Source organism: Aythya marila, assembly GCF_965140915.1.
Source record: "Aythya marila genome assembly, chromosome: 22".
NCBI lineage: Eukaryota > Metazoa > Chordata > Aves > Anseriformes > Anatidae > Aythya > Aythya marila.
In genome coordinates this window covers 1,364,782-1,383,320 of record NC_139063.1, presented here as the reverse complement: position 1 = coordinate 1,383,320, position 18,539 = coordinate 1,364,782, and the positions used below count along the sequence as shown (strand labels likewise).

At 62.2% G+C, this 18,539-nt stretch overlaps 1 protein-coding gene across 1 annotated transcript; it reads right to left on the bottom strand.

The window, feature by feature from the left end:
• Positions 1–5,385: 5,385 nt before the first annotated feature.
• RIMS3 (regulating synaptic membrane exocytosis 3) lies at positions 5,386–17,230 on the bottom strand. The gene is made up of 8 exons (XM_082777478.1): positions 17,216–17,230; positions 15,963–16,883; positions 8,568–8,823; positions 7,277–7,418; positions 7,054–7,166; positions 5,945–6,046; positions 5,719–5,858; positions 5,386–5,614 (listed from the first exon to the last, which is right to left on the bottom strand). Exons 3-8 carry the CDS (start codon positions 8,785–8,787, stop codon positions 5,402–5,404), a joined length of 930 nt encoding a protein of 309 aa, XP_082633604.1. The 5' UTR covers positions 8,788–8,823; positions 15,963–16,883; positions 17,216–17,230; the 3' UTR covers positions 5,386–5,401.
• Positions 17,231–18,539: the final 1,309 nt, after the last annotated feature.

The following is an 18,539-nucleotide window of genomic DNA, read 5'->3' as shown; positions in this document are numbered from 1 at the left end:
GCAGGCACAGCTTTGTGGCTCTCACTGCATGTGTCAGGGCAAAGATCCCTTTTTTTTTTGGCCAGCACCAGGTTCCAGCAGCTCTACAGATGGCAGTCGCCATGCAATGCCTTTTTTCACCCTTTTTTGTGTGCTCCTGAGGCTTTTTCTCCAGGAAAAAGCCTCCAGAGGGAGGAGGTGAGGGTGCTGTCCTCAGCTCGTTGCATCTGAGCTGCTCACCTCGTTGCTGGCCCTTTTTTGGGGAGGTGCAGGACTGGAATGCCCTTGTGTCAGGCTAAGGAGTAGCCTTTGGGCGCTGTTTATCCACCTGCTTTTTAACAGGAGAGACCACGAGGTGCCTGCTGCCCTGCCACACCATCCCTCCCTCCAGAGAAGCGCCCTGGCTCCTGGCCCCGCTGCCCTCCAGCTCAGCCATCAGTAGTGCAAGTGCTCAACGAAGCAGGGGCCGGAGCCAGCATGGGAGCAGGTGGTAAAAGCACACCCAAAACAATTGCTCTTCATTGCACAATTACAACAACAACAAAAAAAATAACCTGAATGTGATAGAGTGCACTAAGCTCTGGTTCTTAAAGAGGGAAAAGGAGGAGGGGAAAAAAAAAAAAGGAAAAAAGAATCAAATGAGGTATACCGATAATCAGCGCTCCAGCCAGGCTGTGCCCGGGGCAGATGATCGGGGGTTTAACAGTGTGGCGGTTATTCAGACAGCGAGACAAACACTTAGGCCCTTTACTGTACATTTTCTGCCTTTTTAAAAACCTAAATCCTCAGGAAATACGGACGAGCTCAGCTAAGGTGACCGCCTAGGCGGGGCGTTATCACAGCCGCTCCCTCCGTCTGTTCTGCGTAACCCCTCGATTCCAGAAGGTGCTCCTTGCAGATGGTTCGTTTTCCACAGGCAGCCGTTTCTGCAGCCTTTTTAGCTCCTGAACACCTCTCGCACCTCTAACCACCAGCCCGTGGGGGTGCTCCCCATGCCTGTGAACACGGTGTAGGAGGAAGACTTCCAGTTGAAACAGCTCCGCTAAAGGAACAGTGGAAGGGGCCGTCATGCCTTTGGCACGTCATGGGATGCGAACCTTGCTTTTGTAGAAGGTAATTTTAGAAATCTGTTTAGAGGCATGAAAACCTAAAGGAAAGCAGAGCGAGCTCTTAATATAATATCTGTTTCCAGCCCTGATGCAAAACACTTTCAGGCTTCGGACTCAGGCACCGAGAAGCACGGTGCCTGAGCGCTGTTCCTTGACCTTTAAAGTGCAGTTATTTTCCAAATCAGTAACCAAACGCACACCCTGAAGGGAGTTTACAGATGTGCATCGTCCAAGCGTTTCACATCAATCTGGGAAGGAGTGTCTGAGTCTCAACTGGAAGAAAATAGGTGGGCTCTTTTCCCCTTAAATCATCACCAGGGCTGTTTTATAACGGGCCTTGGAGCAGTAAAGCCCCTTACGTGGCACGCTGCTGCTAGGGATTTCCAAGCCAACTGAAACAAGCACAGGTTTTTAAGCACGTTAACCTCACGCACACAAATACGAGACTCGGAGCGAAGCGTGGTGCTGCCGAGAGCAGTCTCGTAAGGAGCTGAGCAGGAATAATTCCCTATCAGCAGGGGCAGCCCTGGCCCCGCTCCTGCAGGAGTTTCTGGCCTCCTGCTTGCAGCCTAGTGCTACGCTTTAACTGCTTCTGCAGGAAAGGTTTTAAGGGGTGGGAAAGGTGGCCGTGGAGGGGACGCTTCCCACCACATCTGTTGCTTTGTGGCATTTTCCAAAGCCACCTGATGGAGTTGGTTACTGCGGGTAAGCTCACTGGTTCTGTATCTCACTGGGTTTCGGGACAGCTCTGTGCCCAAGCATCCTTTCAACGTGCTGTGGAGCTGATGAAACAGGAGCTAATTTCTGACTGTGCCCGGAAGCCTGGCCCGGTGCCCTAGGAAATGTTCAGGCGCTCAATTTTGGCAAATGAAGCCCATCCCTGGCTGGTAGAAAATCCAGGGACAGCTTAGGCATGAAATCCCGTGGTGTTTTCTGTGCTTTGCTGCATGGCTGCGACTGACTTGATGGGAATTTAGGGGTTGTTTAAGCATCGGTTCAAGGCTATTTTGGCAAAATCCACCCTTGTTACTGAACTAGGGCGCCTTGATTCTGATACCAGGGTAAGCTGCCCCGTCAGCTGTGCTATAGAAAGATCATCTGTGTCCCAGGTGGGTGCTGCTGCGAGTGCTGGGTGTAAAACAGCCTGCAAAGCTCGCTTGGTTTGACATTAATAACTTTTTTTTTTTTCTAGGGGAAAATATCTGCAAAGTAGAACGGCCTGAATTTCCTTTCTGGGTGGAGGAAGGAGATGGAACAATCTAAAGCACGATGCCTGGTTAGTGCAGCCACCTCTTGCCAATCAGATAGCACATCAAAAATGCCCTCTGCAAGGAAACGTTCCCCCAGAAAAAACCTGAGTCCTCGTGGTTTTCCTGGTGCCTCGTGTAGAAAGCAGCGGGGTAACTTGGCTGTTCTGCTCTCGTTTGAGGGGGGGATGCACGGCTCATGCAGGCAGAAATGAGAAGGAGCTGACGCTGCAATGTAAACGTGGGTAAACACTTGGGTTGCTTCCCCCTCTGTCGTTTCTCCATGCCAGCGTGAGGTGGTCGTGACCCAGAGGCTTCCCCAAAAAGCGAGCACCAGCTCCCTGCGGGGACCGGGCACGCGGTGCTGAGAGCGAAGTTAAGGTTTCGATGGGTTTCGGTGTCTGGTGGTAATGGCAAGTGCTTGAAGTGGCTGGCACGGTGGCTGCACCTCGAGGAATCGCCCCCACGAGCCCCTCGCCTCGCAGCAGACAGGAATCCACCCCTGAGGGAGAATTGGGGAGCGGTTTGTTCTGATCCTGGCTGTGCCGTTATCTTCCAAGGCGTTATCAATTCCTTAGTGATAAAAAGGAAGCCAAAATATTTGGGTTTTCCATGCTCCCTGGAGCACCCAGCCGTGCCTTTCAGGAGCTCTGTCAGGGTGCTGGGTTCTCCGAGTGCCAGCCATGGTTGGTTTTTGGGGCTGGCGCAGAACCAGGGGAGCTTTTGCTGGACCTCAGCACCCGCTGGGGGTGTGCACCTGCTGGCTCTGTGCTCCCTCAGCTGCTTTTCTGGATCTCAACAGAAGCACTGTGCTGCCTGGGGGTAGAAATAGGGCTCCAAAACTCACTGGAGAACCACAGAGCTGGGGATGCATCCGAACTGGCAAGCAGAAAACCCCCGCAGAGCTTTGCCCATGCTGCTGTCCCCATTCCCTGTGCTCGTGGTTAGTGTCCCACTGCTGAGAGGCGGGCTTCTCCTTCTTTTTTTCTGCTAAAATTGAGCTGGTAAAGCAAAAAGAATTAGTTCCAAGGAGGAAGGCCTCCTTTAAACCCCTTGTTTATGCCTGCTCCAGCGAGCAGGGCACCGCGCCTGCCTCCTCAAACCACAGGAGCCCCCGGCTTGTGCTGCATCCCGGTGCCAGGCAAGGGCTCGGTGCTTGACCGGGGGGGCCCTGGGGTCTCGAAGCATCCCTTTGCCACCCCCAGCCTGCCCTCGGAGGCGTGCAGCAGTTGTGGTTTGGTAAAGATCTGAGATACATGACAGCAGCTGGAGTTCCTTGACACGACGATGCTGGAAGCGGGGTGTGGGGTGAAGCAGCTGCTGGGCAGTGGGGTTTCGCTGCCCCCCCCGGGTCTCTTTTGTGAGGGGACAGCTTCGATGCAACAGTCTTTTCCTTCGGGTTTGGTTTTGTTCCTTCGTGGCAACGGGTTCGAGCTGGTTCGTCCTTCCCAGCATCGCCGGGAGAACTGCAGGTTGTTCTTGTTGTGCTCTGTGCAGTGTGAAATCCTCTGCTTTGCCAACAAATCGTTGTTAAAAATAAAAAAATAAAAAAAAATCCCAACTGTGCTGTTGGTTGGTTTGTGTTAAAGACTGAAGGCCAGAGCCATCTGGGCAGTAGAAATTCCCCATTAACCTTTTGTCCTCTTCCAGTCTCAAGACTGCTCGTGTTTTGGTGTGTTGTGGTTTGCTGCTCTTTTCCCTCTCTTTTGGAACCTGACCCTTCAGGACAGTCATTGTGTGAAGTGTATCTTACGAAGAAACCAGAGTTTCTAGTGGTGTCTCCCCTGAGTAGTTTCAGCAAATTTCATTAGGCACCTTCAAAAAAAGCTTCCGTAATTCTCGGTTTTGCTACAAGAACTGGTCCCTCGGGGGAACCAAAATGCTGCTTTAAAAACAAACAAACAAAACATACAAAGAAAAAAACAAAAAAAACAAAAGAAAAAAAACAACACTCATCCTGAAAATGAACTCAAAGCATCGAGTCCTTTTGTTCGTAACCTCTCAGTCCCCCTAATTCCAGATCAGCAGAAGACGCCGTTGAGATGTTCCCCTGTAGCGTGCCCGGGAGCCGGGACCCCCCCGGCACCCCCCTGGAGGTGTGAGGAGGAGGAGGAGGGCAGCGGAGGAGGAAGGCAGGGGCTGGAAGGCAGCGGCTCAGCCAGCATCACCCCGTCCCTGCTTCCTCGGGGCTCCCGCACCCACCTCGGGCAGCGCAGAGTCGATGTTTTGGGGCTCGCCGTGGCCACGCGGGACGGCGGCGAGCGGTGAAACACGAGGACAAGCCCAGCCCGTGCTTGGTGGGGTGGCGCGCGCCCTTGTCCGTGCTCTGTCCCTTTGGCAATGTCACTGTCACAGGCTGAACGCTACCAAAATTTTTAAAAAAATAATAAAATAAAAATAAAAATGGTCACCAGAACGGCTTGCTCAGCGTCGCAGGGTTTGTGTCAGAAAACGAACAAACGGGCAGTGTCTGGCAGATGTATCCGTCAGCGCCGAGTCTCAGATATTGCAGTGAGTGTGTTGTTAGCACGTGGCAAGCTACATAATCGAAGATGCTACATTCCTTGAAGAAAAAAAACAAAAAACAGTAGTGCTGAGTTGGATTTTTTTTTTTTCTGAGTTTCTTTCCTTGAAAAGCTCCCTTTTCCTCGGAGGCAAGGAAAATGAAATCGGAGGAGAAGAAGTCGAGGCGTCATGCTACTTCTTGCAGTGGCGCTGGATGAGCGGGACTGGGCTGCTGTGGCCGAGAGGAGCACGGCGTGGTGCTCGTCCTCCCCGGGGGGCTATGGGGGGGCTGTGGCTCCCCCCCCAAGGGCCTTTGCTGCCCCCCACCTCGATGCCCACGGCCCCCGCTCCCTGCGCGCTGGGGCGCTCGCTCGGGGAGGAGCGTGCCGAGAGCAGGTTTGCTTCGGGAAGGAGATTTAAGAAACCAAAAACCAAAAAAAAAAAAAAGGAAAAAAACAAACAAAAAAAAAAAAGAGGATGGGATATTTACAGCCATCCACTGACAGTTTTGGTAGGTCAGGACGTCTCCTTCCCCTCCCGGCCTCTGGCTCCGAGCTGCCGCTACGGGCAGGAGGGGCTGGTGGAGCTCTCCAGGGACGACTGGGAGAGGCGGCGCGCCAGGGGCCCGATGCTGGAGTCGGCCAGCGAGGAGGTGGGGAAGAGTTTGTACCAGCCCGTCACCACACTGGAGAGGTCGAGCTCCTCCAAGACGATCTGCGCCATCCCCATGAAGCACTTGTGGTCCATGCGCCCGTAGTCACCCCACACGATCACCTACGGGGCAGAGATGGCGTTAGTGGGGCCGCCTTTAGGGTCCGGGGTCAGGATGGGGATGCCGGGTGCGTGCGCCCTGCCCGGAGGCTGCCCCAGGACATCACCTGCAGGACTTTGCCCTGGGGGCTCTCCTCGAAGAGCAGGGCCTGCTGGAAGGACGGGTCGCAGGTCTTCTTCACCGCCTTGGTCTTCTTCTTGGCCAGGCAGACGCCGTTCTCCAGCAGGTAAACCTTCACGTAGGTGGCTGCGGTGGGAAGGGGGGAGAAGCGCTGGCTCGGAGCCCCCCCGGCACGGCGCTGGCACCGTCCCCGTCCCTCCCCAGCCACCTACCAGGGATGGATTTGGAGCCCAGCTTCGGGGTGAGGCCCCTGGCCTGGATCACCTCCACCTCCAGCTGCCCGCTGCGGTCGGCCATGCCCACGTGGACGTCGCCTGGCCAGGGGAAGGGACGCGCTCAGCACCCTCCACGTGCCCGTCTCCCACGGGGACGAGCTGCAGCCCGGGGCTGGGACGGTCCCTGCTGCCTGTCCCCAGCCGTGGGGGGCAGTGCTGGTGCCCCCCAAATCCTCAGCAGCGCCCTGAGCATCCCCCCGACAGGATTTGAGGAAGGACAAAGCCAAAGAGCTGGGTGTGAGTGGCTAAAAGGGACCGGGGACGGCCACCTCCTGCCCAATTCCTCGTTGGGGCAGGGGCACGGAGCTGCTGCCCGGGGGTCTCACCGGGGTCCTGCCCTGCAGCAGCAGGAGGAGGGAACACGAAGGGGCACCCGTGAGCTGGCCGTGGTGGCGGTGCTGCTCTCCCACTTACGCTGTCCTGCTCGTACGTACGCGTCTCCCGCGGCCGCCGCGTCCCCGGCGCTCGCTGCCTTGTGGCCCCAGGGAGAGGGGGGGACGGGGAAGGGGCGTGCTGATGTCCCAGCGGGGTTTAATGGCAAGGAGACGAACCTGGATGTTCTCAAAACACACTCAGCATTTCAACAGCAGGTCAGGCTCGGCCCGGGGCTGCACGAGGAGCCAGGGAGGGGAACAAGGTGATGGTGCAGGGCTCTCGTGTGCCGTGGTTGCAGCTGGGCATCACGGTGACCCCTGGGGACAGCCCAAAGGGGTCCAACTGCCCCCTTCCCTCCCCTCCTGCCCCACCAGGAATGGGGCAGGGGGCTGGTAGGACCGGGTCATGGAACTGCAGGGATCCCCGTCCCCAAGCAGGACACGGGGCAGGCACCTGGGGGTGCCCTGGGAGCAGTGGGGGTGCTGGCACTGGCCAGAAACAGCAGCAGGACGGGGGTGGCTGCAAGCCATGCACGGCCCCAGCACGTTCCTAGCAGCGAGGGGAGCTGCCAGGAGGGATCCCGGGGCTGGTGCACGTGTGGCACCCTCAGCATCCCCTTGCCCCAGCCCCGGGTGCAGCACGGACCCCCCCCAAATCCCCCCAGCACTCACCCATCGGGGGGGTGGCCAGCGTCTGCCGCCCCACCAGCTGCCCCGGCCCCAGCCCGTCGAGGAAGTCACTGAACTGGCTCTCGGCGCCCAGCCGCGTGGTGGGGAAGATGAACCTGTGTGGGACGGAGCAGAGCGCTGCCACGGAGCCCCACCGTGTGCAGGGCATGCGCCCCAAAGGCCCCGGGGTCCCCTCGCCACCCCAGGCCGTGTGCCCGGTCCTTACGTGCCGTCGGAGCTGTTGCTGTTGGTGCTGCCGTCGGTGGACTCGCGGCTGCCTTGCCGGGTGACCCTGGTCCTCATCTCCACCGCGATGCCGGTCTCGGTGCTCCGCCGGATGTTGCTGCGCAGCTTTTTGGGGCCTCCCTCTGCAAGCAGAGATGTGGGGTGAGCACGGGGAGCCGGCAATGGCGCACGGCAGCAGAAGAAGCGTGGCCGGAGCAGCCCCCGGGCACCACCAGCAAGCACCAGTCCCACAGCATGGCCAGCACGGGGGAGTCAGGTTTGACTTCTGCTGATTTAGGGCTGCCCCATAGGAGCTCTGCACACCCGGGTGCAGAGCGGGGTGGAGATTTGGGCACCTCTCGTGCAGCGTTTGCCCGTGGATGTGTTCAGCCAAGCGCTGCCGCGATGCTCCCCGGCGCTGCCAAAAGCTGCCGGGCACTGGGCCAGCCCCGGCCCAATTCCAGCACCCGGCCCCGGGACGAGGGGAGCGCTGAGCTCCCACCCTGACCCCAACACCGGTCCCTGCTCTGGTGTTCCTCCAGCTGTGGGACTGGTGCAGCCCCCCTGGTCCCCTCCCCAGTGCCACGAGGCTGGTCCCTGACACCCCTGAGTGCTTCCAGCGGAGCGGGCAGGATGCTGAGGTCACTGCTGTCGGTTTTTATATCAATCCAACTGCCTCGGGTCTTTTAAGGTGATGGGGAAAGCTGGGGGCAGTGGCCAAGGACTGGCAAATGCTACTTAAGCACGAAGGCTGGCACGGGGCTTGTTTCTGGAGCCGTGCTCGGAGAGGGATTGGGCTCTGCTGGCTGGGGAGGTGCAGCCCTGCTGGCCCCAGGTGGGCTCCTGCTGGCCCCAGGTGGGCTCCTGCTGGCCACTGGCATGCCTGGCTGGGCTTCTGGGGCTGATTCCAGCCCTCCCGTAACACCTCGGGTGTGCAGGGCCAGAGGGCTCCCAATTACCTCCTCTCCTGAATCACGAAATGCCAACGTGAGCCAGAACAGAAAGCGGTAACCAGAGGAAAAGCCTGCACCAAAACGTGCCTTTTGCTTCCCCTGCCTGTTGAAAATTCAAGTATTTCCCACGCCCAGAGCACCTGACGAGTCCTTTCTGCGACTTACCCCCTCCCTGCCAGCCCACCCCGAGCTCCAGCTCAGGTCTCCAAACCCCCTCAGCACCTGGAGGAGCACGGCTGAGCCGGGAGGCATTCGCGATGGGCTTTTTTTGGGGGTATTTTCACCAGAAACGTTACAAATCCCGGGGCAGCGGGGCGCACACCCCCCCCCCCAGCTCACCGCTCTGGTTGAGCTGCAGCGTGCTCTTGCTCCACTGCGCCAGCCCCACGATGGCCACCATCTTAGCACCCAGGCTGGAGCGGCGCTTCTTGCTGGCCATGATGCTGACGGAGTCGGCGCTGCCCCGGGCGCTTTTCTCCAGGCTGTACATCTCGCCGCTGATGCTGGAGCTGCGGACGACATTCCTGGCGGCGGAGGAGCCGGCGTCCCCGTTGAACATGGTCGGACGCTGCCTCAGCTCGCCGGCTGGGATCAGCTGCAAGGAAAGGGGGGATAAAAAGGGGAGAGAGAGGGGGGTGGGGGGGTTGAAAGCAGGGGGTGGCATCGCCAGGAACGTCGCCGTGCTCCCCCTGCGGAAGCCCCAGCTGGGAGGAAAGGAGCCCTCCGAGGCGTTTCCACGAGGGAATTCAGGTGCTGGGGCTGTTTGTCCCCACCCCAGCCCTGCACCCCCTGATGGCCAGGGCCAAAAGGGTGCCCTAGGGTTCGGCGATGGCCCCATCCACCCCTCCTGAGGGTGCCCAGGGGAAAAAGCACCCGGCCAAGCCCCCCCCCGCCCCCCACCACCACCTCCTTCACCAAAAAGCAGCTGCAGCATCGCTGCGTGCTGCTCCGCCCCGAGATGGCTGCCTGCCACGGGGCCGGCCCCAAAAACCACACCGGGGGGCTGCCGGCACCCACAAAAAGCCCTGGCAGCAAAGGGGGAGCCTGGGGAGCCCCCCCACAGCCACACCGGGGTCTCACCGGCTGCAGAGGCTGCGGGGAGGCTGCCCTCACCCCGAACCAGCCCTCACCTCCTTTTCCTTTCCCTTCCCTTCCTTCCCCATGAATATTTAAGCTCTTTTGGGACGGGAGCATCCATCTTCCAGGGCGAGGGGAGTTATTAACCGCAGGCCAAGCGGAGCCACTTGGCGGTAAGGCGCGAAGGCAGCGCCTGGGGAAAGATTTCTCTTTCGGGACGGCGCGAGCGGGGAGGGCACGGGGCTGCTGCTGCCCCCGTATCAGCCACGCGGCTCCCGGCATCGCCTGAACCCGGGGAGTTACGGGTTTTGGAGGGGGAAAGTGCAGGGTTAGTCCCTGCGCCCTGCCTCAGTTTCCCTGTGTCCTGCCTCAGTTTCCCCACCTGCCCGGGGCTGAGACAAAACCCCAATGGGCTTGGCCAGGCCTTTCCCTGCAGGTCTGTGGGGGAGCAGAGCCATGGCACAACGGGGCCGTGGAGTAATGGGGCCGTGGAGTAATGGGGCCGTGGAGTAACGGGGCCACGCTGCTCCACGGCCAGGAGGGCACCGAGGGCTCCTGAGGCCGTTTTTCCCCCCAGCACCCAGCTCTGGTGGCAGCAAACGAGCTGATGAGAGCACCAGGCTAACGAGACCGCTGCCAGCACAGCCCCCGGGAGGAAAACCCACCGCGAATGGAGAGGAAGGCGCGCTCCTCAGCCCGCGGGAAGGATTTGCTTAAAATCCTGCCCTAAAATTTCCCCCCGATCTGCTTAGGGCTCCTGCGGGGAGCGGGGCCAGGGGGTGAGCGGCTCTCGGTGCTGAGATGAGCCGGAGCCCAGAGCACCCCGGAGCCAGCAGCCACCACCGAGCCGGCCCCAGCACCCCAAAAGCATCCCCCAGTGTCCCCAGAGCATCCCCGGCTGCAGGAGGCTCCCCTTCGCCCACCCTCCATGCTTTATTCCTTCTGCCCACGCTCCAGCAGCGGCTCAGCCCCATGCAAGCCCCTTCCCCACCCCGCACAGAGCCCCCAGCCTCAAGTTGGGGGGGGGGGGGGCAGAGCCCGCAGCCCCCCCTCCAGCCCCTTACCGCCGGCCTCGCGCCACGCCACCACCGCCGGCAGCGCCCCAGAGGCCGAGCCCCATCCTCCCCGCGGGCTGGGCTCAACGCCGAGCCCCCCAGGGATAACACAAGGGGCTGGGGGGGTCCGGGGGGAGATGTCACAACCCCAAACCCCCCCCCCCCCCACGAAACCCGCAGCTCGCCGGAGCCGATGCGCAACGCGCAGGAGAAGCGCGATGGCCGGGAGCGCGGCTCCCCTCCCGCATCTCCATCACCAACACAGCCCCCCCCTAAAAAAAAAAAAAAAAAAACAACCCCACCCTACAGGCACGGGAAAACAGCGACCCCCTTACCGCCCGGCGCAGGTGGGGGCACCCCGCTGTGTGTCTGTGTCCCCCCCCTCCCCGGCCCCGCTGCGGACGGAGGGTGCCAGCCCGGTGAAATCCTGCAAGGTTTGTGGCGGCGGGGCTGTGCCCGCGCTGCTTCAGCATCTCCATGGTTACCCAGCTGACCCAGTTCTCCCAGCCCCGAGCCCAGTATGAGCCCAGTATGAGCCCAGTATGAGCCCAGTACCGCGGGCATCGCCACACCAAGAGGGTGGGGGGGTGCAGGGGGTGCCCCACAGCCCCTATGGGGTCCCCACAGCCTCTAAAGGGTCCCCGCTGGATGATGCTGGAAGTGGGAAAAGGGGGAGAGGGGATAGGGGGTGGCGGGTATTTGGGGTGGCCACCCAGCCCTGTACAGTGGGGACCCCAACCACCCCGTTAGGTGATTAACAATAACGGCACTAATTGCAAGAAGGGAGCGTTGACCGAAAAAAGGGGGATGTTGACAAAGGCTGAGGGGGGGGGGAGGAGCCGGGTGGTGCCCCCCGCAAAGGTGAGGAAGGGTCCCTGATGGGGGCGGAGGAGATAAAGGAGCACCTGATAAGGTGCCCGATTTGTTGGGAAGGGCACAGAGGGGGTTTGGGGCCTCTATGGGGTGTCCCCAGGGGGTGTCCCCAATAATGGGGGGCTCCCCGTGAGGCACGGCACCCCACAGGGAACAGGAACCCCAAAATTCAAGGAGGGGGCCGCGTGCGCCCCACTGGTGGGACGAGCGGTGCTTAGAGGAGGGAGTTCTCCCCCAGAGCCCAGGTTTGATCCCAAACAAAGCTTTTCTCCCCCTTTTTTTTCCCTGCTTCTCCTTAAAACCCAGTTCAAGCTCAGCCCTGCGCGTGCCAAACTCAAGGGGCTGCCCGGGGGGGGGCACCGGGACCATTTGGGGAGCCCAGGAAAGGGCCCGGCTGCTGCGGGACCGAGGCTGGGTGAGGATGAGGATGAGGATGAGGATGAGGATGAGGATGAGGATGAAGATGAGGATGAGGATGAGGAGCTCCTGCTGGGGGTGACACCACGGGGGTCCTGGGGGGCTGAGGGAGGTCCTGGGGGAGAGGAGCAGCCCCTCCTCGGGTGGGGTGAGCACCTCGGGGTGCCCCCCAGGCTGGGCTCTGCTCCCCCAGCTCAGGGACACCCCCAGGAGGGGTGGATGGGGGCACAGCACCCTCACGCCCCCACTTTGTAGGGTTGGGAGCGGGGGGGGGCACCCCATTACCCCTGGGCTGAGCCCCCCGGAGATGCCAGGACCCCGGGGACGGTGCCCTGCCGGTGCTGTCCCTGTCCCCGTGTGACGTTGGGGGGGTGAAATCAGCTCTGTGCCGAATCCCACCGTTACCCAGGGCAACAGCAGGGATCAAAAAGGGCTGCGGGGGGGGGGGGCAGCCAGGGGGGAGCCACCCCACAGACCCCATCGCTGCGGGTCCCTCGGCACTGACCCCAAATCCTCACCCTTTAGGGGTGCTGCCGCTTATGGGGTCCCCATCCCCGGCTATGAGTGGGGGGGGGGGGCGCAGGAGCACGTTTCGCACGTTTCTCCCCATGGGTGGGGTCTCCCATGGGTGCTGAGGGGTCTGGGAGGAGGGTGGTGGGGCACAAAGTGTGGGGCTGGGGGCTATGGGGTGGGCAGCCCCTCCCTGCCTGCCCGGTGCGGGGCTCCGCAATGCAGCTCGCGCGGCGAATCCCATCAATATTTCATGGAGCTGCTTCCTCCAGGGGCAGGGCTGCGAGCAGGCAGCTCTGGCTGCTGCTGCTGCCCCCCCCCCAAGCAGCTCCTTCCCCCCCCCCCCCCTCCCCTTTTTTTCCCCCTCCCGCCCCGTTAGCAGACAGCGCTGCGCCTTTTGGGGCTGCGCCTTTCGGGGCCACGAGGACCCCTGGGGTCCGAACCCAAATTCGGAGTTTTTTGGGATGGTTTTTTTGTTCCCGCTCGCAGCAGAGGTGCCGGATCCAACAGTTGGGCCCCCCCCGAGCAGCCCCACAGATCCAAGACGAGTGCCCCAAACACACCGGGGGCGGGGGGGTCCAGAGGTTTGGCTGCCCCCCACGGCCCCCCCCCCAGCTCCGTGTCCAGCAGTGAGCGTGGCCCCGTGGCAGTTTCTTTTTTAAGGTGAAAACAACAAAAAAAAAAGGGCTCAGCTCACCCTAACGAGCCTCACGGGAGCCTTCCTCCACCACCCTGCGGCTGAATTTGGGGTATTTTGGGGGACGAGGGGCACGGGGGGGCTCCTGGGCACCTGCTGCGACCCCCCCGCGGTCGGGCACAGAGGTGCCGTGCAGCCCGGGCCCTAAAAAGCAGTAGGATCGGTGTTTTCACACCCTGGAGCCCGTGGGAATCAAGGGGCAGCAAGGGATGGGGTTGGGGGGGGGCTGCGGGGGTCCCCCCCTCAGTTTGGGGGGCGTGAGGATGGCCGAGACACCGCGGTTCATCCCCTAAATGCATCAAAAAGGCTCCGAGGAGGGGCTGGAGAAAAGGGACGGGGAGCCCTGAGTGTGGGGGAGACCTGAGGGGGGGGCAGGGAGCGGAGCGGGGGCACCGTGGGCACGTGGGGGTGGGCACTGACCCCGTTGGCCCCCCCCAAAATGCAGCGAGGTCCCCCCAAAAACGCCGCGTCCTGGAGGTGCACCGGGAGAGGACCGGGACGGGGCCCCTCGTGCCGTGCTCGGTGACCCCACAGGACCCCCGAAGAGTGGGGGACACCCCTTGGGACCCCCCCCACATCCCCGGGACCACCCACGGGGGGGTCTCCAGATCCACTGAGCGGGACGGACAGACGGACGGATGGACAGACGGATGGAGCACAACCAAGAGGTGAGAGGCGAGCGCCGGCGTCCCGTGGGGCTTGGGATCGGGACGGGGCCACAAGGGGATGCCCTGAGCCCCCCCCCCCCCAGGATGGACGGACGGACAGACGGACGGACGGACCCCCCACCTCGCCCGGTCCCTACCCCCGTGTCCCCCCCGGCGGGGCCCAGGCGTGCACGGGACGGGGTTGACGTCAACGGGCTTTCAGCGGGGATGATGGATGGCACGGGAAAGCGCTCCCGGTCCCGAGCCGCTGCTTGGGAATCGCCCCCCCTACAACACCCCAAAAGCCTTGAGGGGGGGGGGTGTGTGTGGGGTGGGGGGTCCCGGTGCACGACCCCCGGTGCCCCCCCGGTGCTGGCAGCCCACCCGCAGCCCCGCTCTTTGGGCACGGGGATGCTTTTGGGGTGCCCCCTGTCCCCGTTTGGGGCAGGGGGCTGCAAACCGGGGGGGTGGGGGGGACCGGGGGCACCTCCCGGGGCTGCCCCTAAGGGTTGGGACCCCCATTCCCGTGTGCCCCCCACCTCGCCGTGCCCCCCCCCCCGGGGTTCCCGGGGCTCCCGTCCCGTTCCTCCCGGGCACGACGGCATCCCCCGGGTCGCCGCCGTGGGGGGATGCGGGGCTGCAGGTGCGGCCCCATTGACCCCAAAAGGAACCGGGACGCCCCCGGTGCGCCCCCCCCGACCCCTCCCCGCTGCCGCCGCGGGCACTCACCGCCACCGCCGCCGCCGCCGCCGCCCGTGCCCGCTCCTCCCCTCGGCCCCGGCGGGCTGCTGGGAGCGGCGGGCGGGGGAGCCCCGGGCTCGGCCCCGATGGTTTAGGGCCGGGGGAGCACCCGGGAGATGCCCCCTGTCCCGTTAGGGTTTCCCCTTCCCACCCCCCCCCCCCAGAGATGAGCCTCGGAGCCGTCGGTGGGAGCCGGGAGCTGCCCCCCCCCCCCCCCCGCTGCCGTCCAGCCCGCTCGGGAGCCACCGGCTGCACCTTGCCCTGCAGCAGCCCGATCCTAAAAGCCACCAGTGGGATCCTAAAGCCATCAGCTGGACCCCAAAAGCCCCCAACGGGACCCTAAAGCCATCAGCTGGACCCCAAAAGCCCCCAACGGGACCCTACAGCTGTCAGCTGAACCTCAAGAGCCATCAGCTGGACCCCAAATGTCCCCAGTGGGACCCTACAGCCATCAGCCAGACCCTATGAGCCCCCAGCATGACCCTACAAGCATCAGCCAGACCTCAAGAGCCCCCAGCGGGACCCTACAGCTGTCACACAGACCCCAAGAGCCACCAGAGGGACCCTACAGCCAACAACCAGAGCCCCCTGGAGCTGCCGGCCGGACCCCAAGAGCCCCCACCCGGAGCCTGAGCCCATCGGTTGGCCCCCAGGAGCTGCCCCTTCCCCATCACCCAGCTCCCAAGAACCACCCCAAGACCTCAGGAGCCACCGGCTGCACCTTGCTTTGGGATCCCCAGACCCCAAAACCCCCAGCTGGACCCCAAAGCCACCAGCCAGGCCCTGCTCCCCCCAGCTGGACCCCCGGGAGCTGCCCTCGGGTCCTGCTCCCCTCCCAGGGAGCCTCCAGCTGGACCCGGAGCAGCCACCCCATGGGTGCTGCTCCCCCAAAACCCCCCAAATCCGATCCCAACCCCACAAGCTGCCCACCGGGACGTCCCCACTCGCCGTCAGTGCCCCCAACCCGCAGACAGGGGCTGTGGTGGCCGTGCCACGAGGCTGTGAGGCCGTGAGGGGGCCGCGGGGCTTTGCTTTGTGCCCGAACACGGCTCTTTTGGGGGAACGGGGACACCGCCACGTGTCCCCAAAAGGAGACTGAAAATCTGAGGGCAGAGGCGGCCCCGGTGCCCGCGCTGCCCTTGGACTCACCTTGGCGCCTCGCTGTCCTCACGGCAAATTCCTCCCCTGCTCTGGCTGCGCCCCGCGGCTGGCATGGCAGCCACGTGCCACGAGGGAAGCCTCCTTCGCCCGCTTTAACTCTGTCCCTCCCCAAAATAACGCCACGCTCGGCCTTCCCCGGGCTCCCCACCTCACCCTGCGGGGTCACGGGGCTGTGGCAGGCACCAAATCCCCGTCGCTCGTGGGTAAAACCCCTACAAACGTCCCCGTGCCGAGCGCGGGGGGTGATTTGGGATTTGGAGGGTGGAAGGGTGCAACGGGCGAGTGTGGGTACGGGGAGGATGGGGGAGAAAAGCCCCTCGGGGTGCTGGATGGAACGTGGGGACGCGGCGGGTCCCGGTGCCGTGCGGGGAGAGCCGGGCGAGGAGCAGGAATAGCTGAAAGAACTAAATATGGAAACGTGGCTAAAACAGAGCCGGGGTAGGGAGCCGGTTTCCTAACAGAATTCAAAGCGTATAAACAAACGCGGGGAGGGAGAGAGGTTGTCTGGAAGGGGGGCCTTTATGAGTAATATTTAGAAAAAAACAGCTGAAAATACCTCCGCAGGAAAGGCCAGTCCATCAAACGAGGCTGCAGCGTGCTGGGGCCGGCGGCGCTTCTGGGAACGAATCCTTTCCGGGGAAGAGATAGCGACAGCACGTGCCTGGCCGGTGGAAAGCTGCTCCCGTCTCCCTCCTGCAGCTGGTTGGTGTGTTTTTTTTTTCTTGCCTGCCACGTTTCGGTGATAAAGCACGGTGAATAAAATATCAGGCACCGCGGCGTGGTCGCTACGAAGCTCCCTCGCCGCCCCTCTGGGTTTTTTTTCTCCTCCTGGCAGGTCGCCCCGGGCCCCTCAGCCAGCTGCCACCAAGGCCTCGGCTTGGGGCATCCTCGCCGCTTCCTCCTTTAGGTTTTGGGGTGGTTTGGGGGAAAAGGGGGCTGTTTAAAGCCATTTTTCCCGTGAAGGTGATGCAGGAGGATTCACGGGGCTCGGCTTTGCGGTGCTTGGAGGAACTGAGCTGGATCCCAGCTCCCTGCAGAGCCAGGTAAGGGCCGGGCTGGGCGGCTCGGCTCCTTTGCAGCTCATCAGATTTACAGATTTCATAGCTCTAGGTTGGTTTTTATTTATTTTGTGAATGAATTCTGCAAAAACCCGCGAAACGTGGCTGGGCAGGTGCCTGCTCTGTACCCCTGGCAGCAGCGTGTCCCGTTAGCTGCTCTGCTCCGGGCTGCACGGCGCGCTCAGGTGGGGAAAAAAGGTGCTGGGGACACCGAGGGAACTCGGGATTTGAGCTTCCCCAGCTGCCGTGACTCACGGTCCTTGTGTCGGGGGGTGGCAGCGGGTCCCTCCCCTCTCCTGGTGTCCCCAGGAGAGCAGCAGCCGAGCAGCTCCATCCTGTTGCTCAATCTGGTGGTTTTCCTTTCAACGCCCCAGGTTGCTGCAGGTCCTCCAAAAGACGCGTGGCTGAGGGCAGGGCGACTGAAACGTAATTAAACGAAATCTGATTAGATAGCAGACATTATCTGTTGGACAAGATCTGGCCCTAAAAAGCTGCCTTCCAGCCCGATTTACAAGGCAGGGTGTCCGTGTCCGGGCATAATTTACATCCAGATTTTAATTTTCTGCTCATTTCTTTGCTGGGGGGTGGCTGCCCCGGAGCAGCAGCTGGTTTGGGGTGCCTCGAGGCCTGCTGTGTGGGGTGGGACGGCAGAGGGCTGCCTGGGGAAGGGCTGGGCTGCAGCCCCTGCTCTCAGCTTTCTGATTTTTCCCCATTTCTGAGGTGTCAAAAGGGTCAAAACCCCTTCCAAAACCTGCCCGGGGCGTGCTACAGCTCCTCTGGGTCCTGCTGGCGCAGGAAGAATTGGCCGAGCAGGTAGCAGATGGCGCTAAGTGTGAAATCAGCAAACCACAAAAAAAAAAAAAAAAAAAAAAAAATTATGCAAGCACCAATAAAACAGAGAGCGGAAAAAAGCTTTTTTTTTTTTGCCTTTTTTTTTTTTTTGGCTGCTCCGCGTTTCGGGCGGGCTGACACAGGGAGCTCTGTGTCTGCAGATGGCTGCACGCCTCGGGGAAGCCGGGGCTGCTCCGCACAACGCGGGCATTGCTGCCCCGAGAGAGCAGGTGGGGGGGAGGAAACAGGGGCAGCACGGCCCCACAAAACATCAGGGGGAGCCACAAAACATCAGGGGAACCCACAAAAAGTCAGGGGGGAAAAGGGGTGGGTGGGGAGGAACCCCGCAGGAGGCACAGCTGGCTGGTTGGGCAGCTGCGCCTGGCAGCAGAGCCAGCGGCAGTTCTGGCTAATTGATTTATAAATGAGTCATTGCGACCAGGGGAGCGCCGCAGCCAAAGGAGGCTTCGCCGAGAACTCGTGAGAACGGGGAGGGGAAGAAAAACAAGCCGGTGGCAGGCGCGGTATTTCCCTTGGCTGCTGCGCCTCGCCAGCGCCCTGAAATCGTGAAGTCGCCCTGAGATCGTGAAGTTGCAGGATTTTCACTAAAACTGCAGGAATTCGCTGCAAAACGTCTCCCTCTTCAGCGTCAGCCCGCGGGGCAGCCTGGCTTTGAAACCAGCGCGTGTGGCCGCAGGGATCTGTCCCGATTCCTGCAATTGGGGCAAATGAGCAACGGATCCCGGGGTCCTGCCCGTGTGGGGGGCAGGCGGGAGGGCCCCGGTGTGTGGGGCGAGCTGCTTTACCGGAGGCCGGTTGTGGTACCCCCCTGAAGGTGCTGGAGCCGCACAGGACGGGGCCCAGGCACACGACTGGGTTATCTCTGTCGCGATACACCCGTCGCGACTCGGCGTGGAGTCACTCCCTCACAGGGAAGCCGCCGCCGCCCCTCAGCCACCTCACAGCGGCGGCCCCCTCAGGGCCCGGGGGCACCGGGGCAGCGCGCTGCCGTCACGGGGGGAACCGGGGGCAGCCCGGGGATAACGGGGGGCTACCGAGGAGCCCCCACAGGGCCCAGCGGGGCCTCCCCGGGCCTCACGGGACGGGGCCTGAGGGGACCGAGCGCGGCCTAGGCCCGGTGCAGGCCCAACCGCCGCCGCCTCCGCCGCCTCAGCGCGAACTCTCGCGAGATCTCGGCGCGGGTCACGCGCCTGCGCGCTGCGCCGGCGCAAGGGGGGAAGGGG

Excerpts from the sequence above, each read along its gene's own strand:
- RIMS3 (XM_082777478.1), bottom strand. The coding sequence starts at position 8,787 with ATGTTCAACGGGGACGCCGGCTCCTCCGCCGCCAGGAATGTCGTCCGC. Across the intron at positions 7,167-7,276 it reads AGCAACAGCTCCGACGGCAC|GTTCATCTTCCCCACCACGC; the intron begins GTAAGGACCGGG and ends CGTCCCACACAG. Across the intron at positions 6,047-7,053 it reads GCTGGCCACCCCCCCGATGG|GCGACGTCCACGTGGGCATG; the intron begins GTGAGTGCTGGG and ends TCCCCTGGCCAG.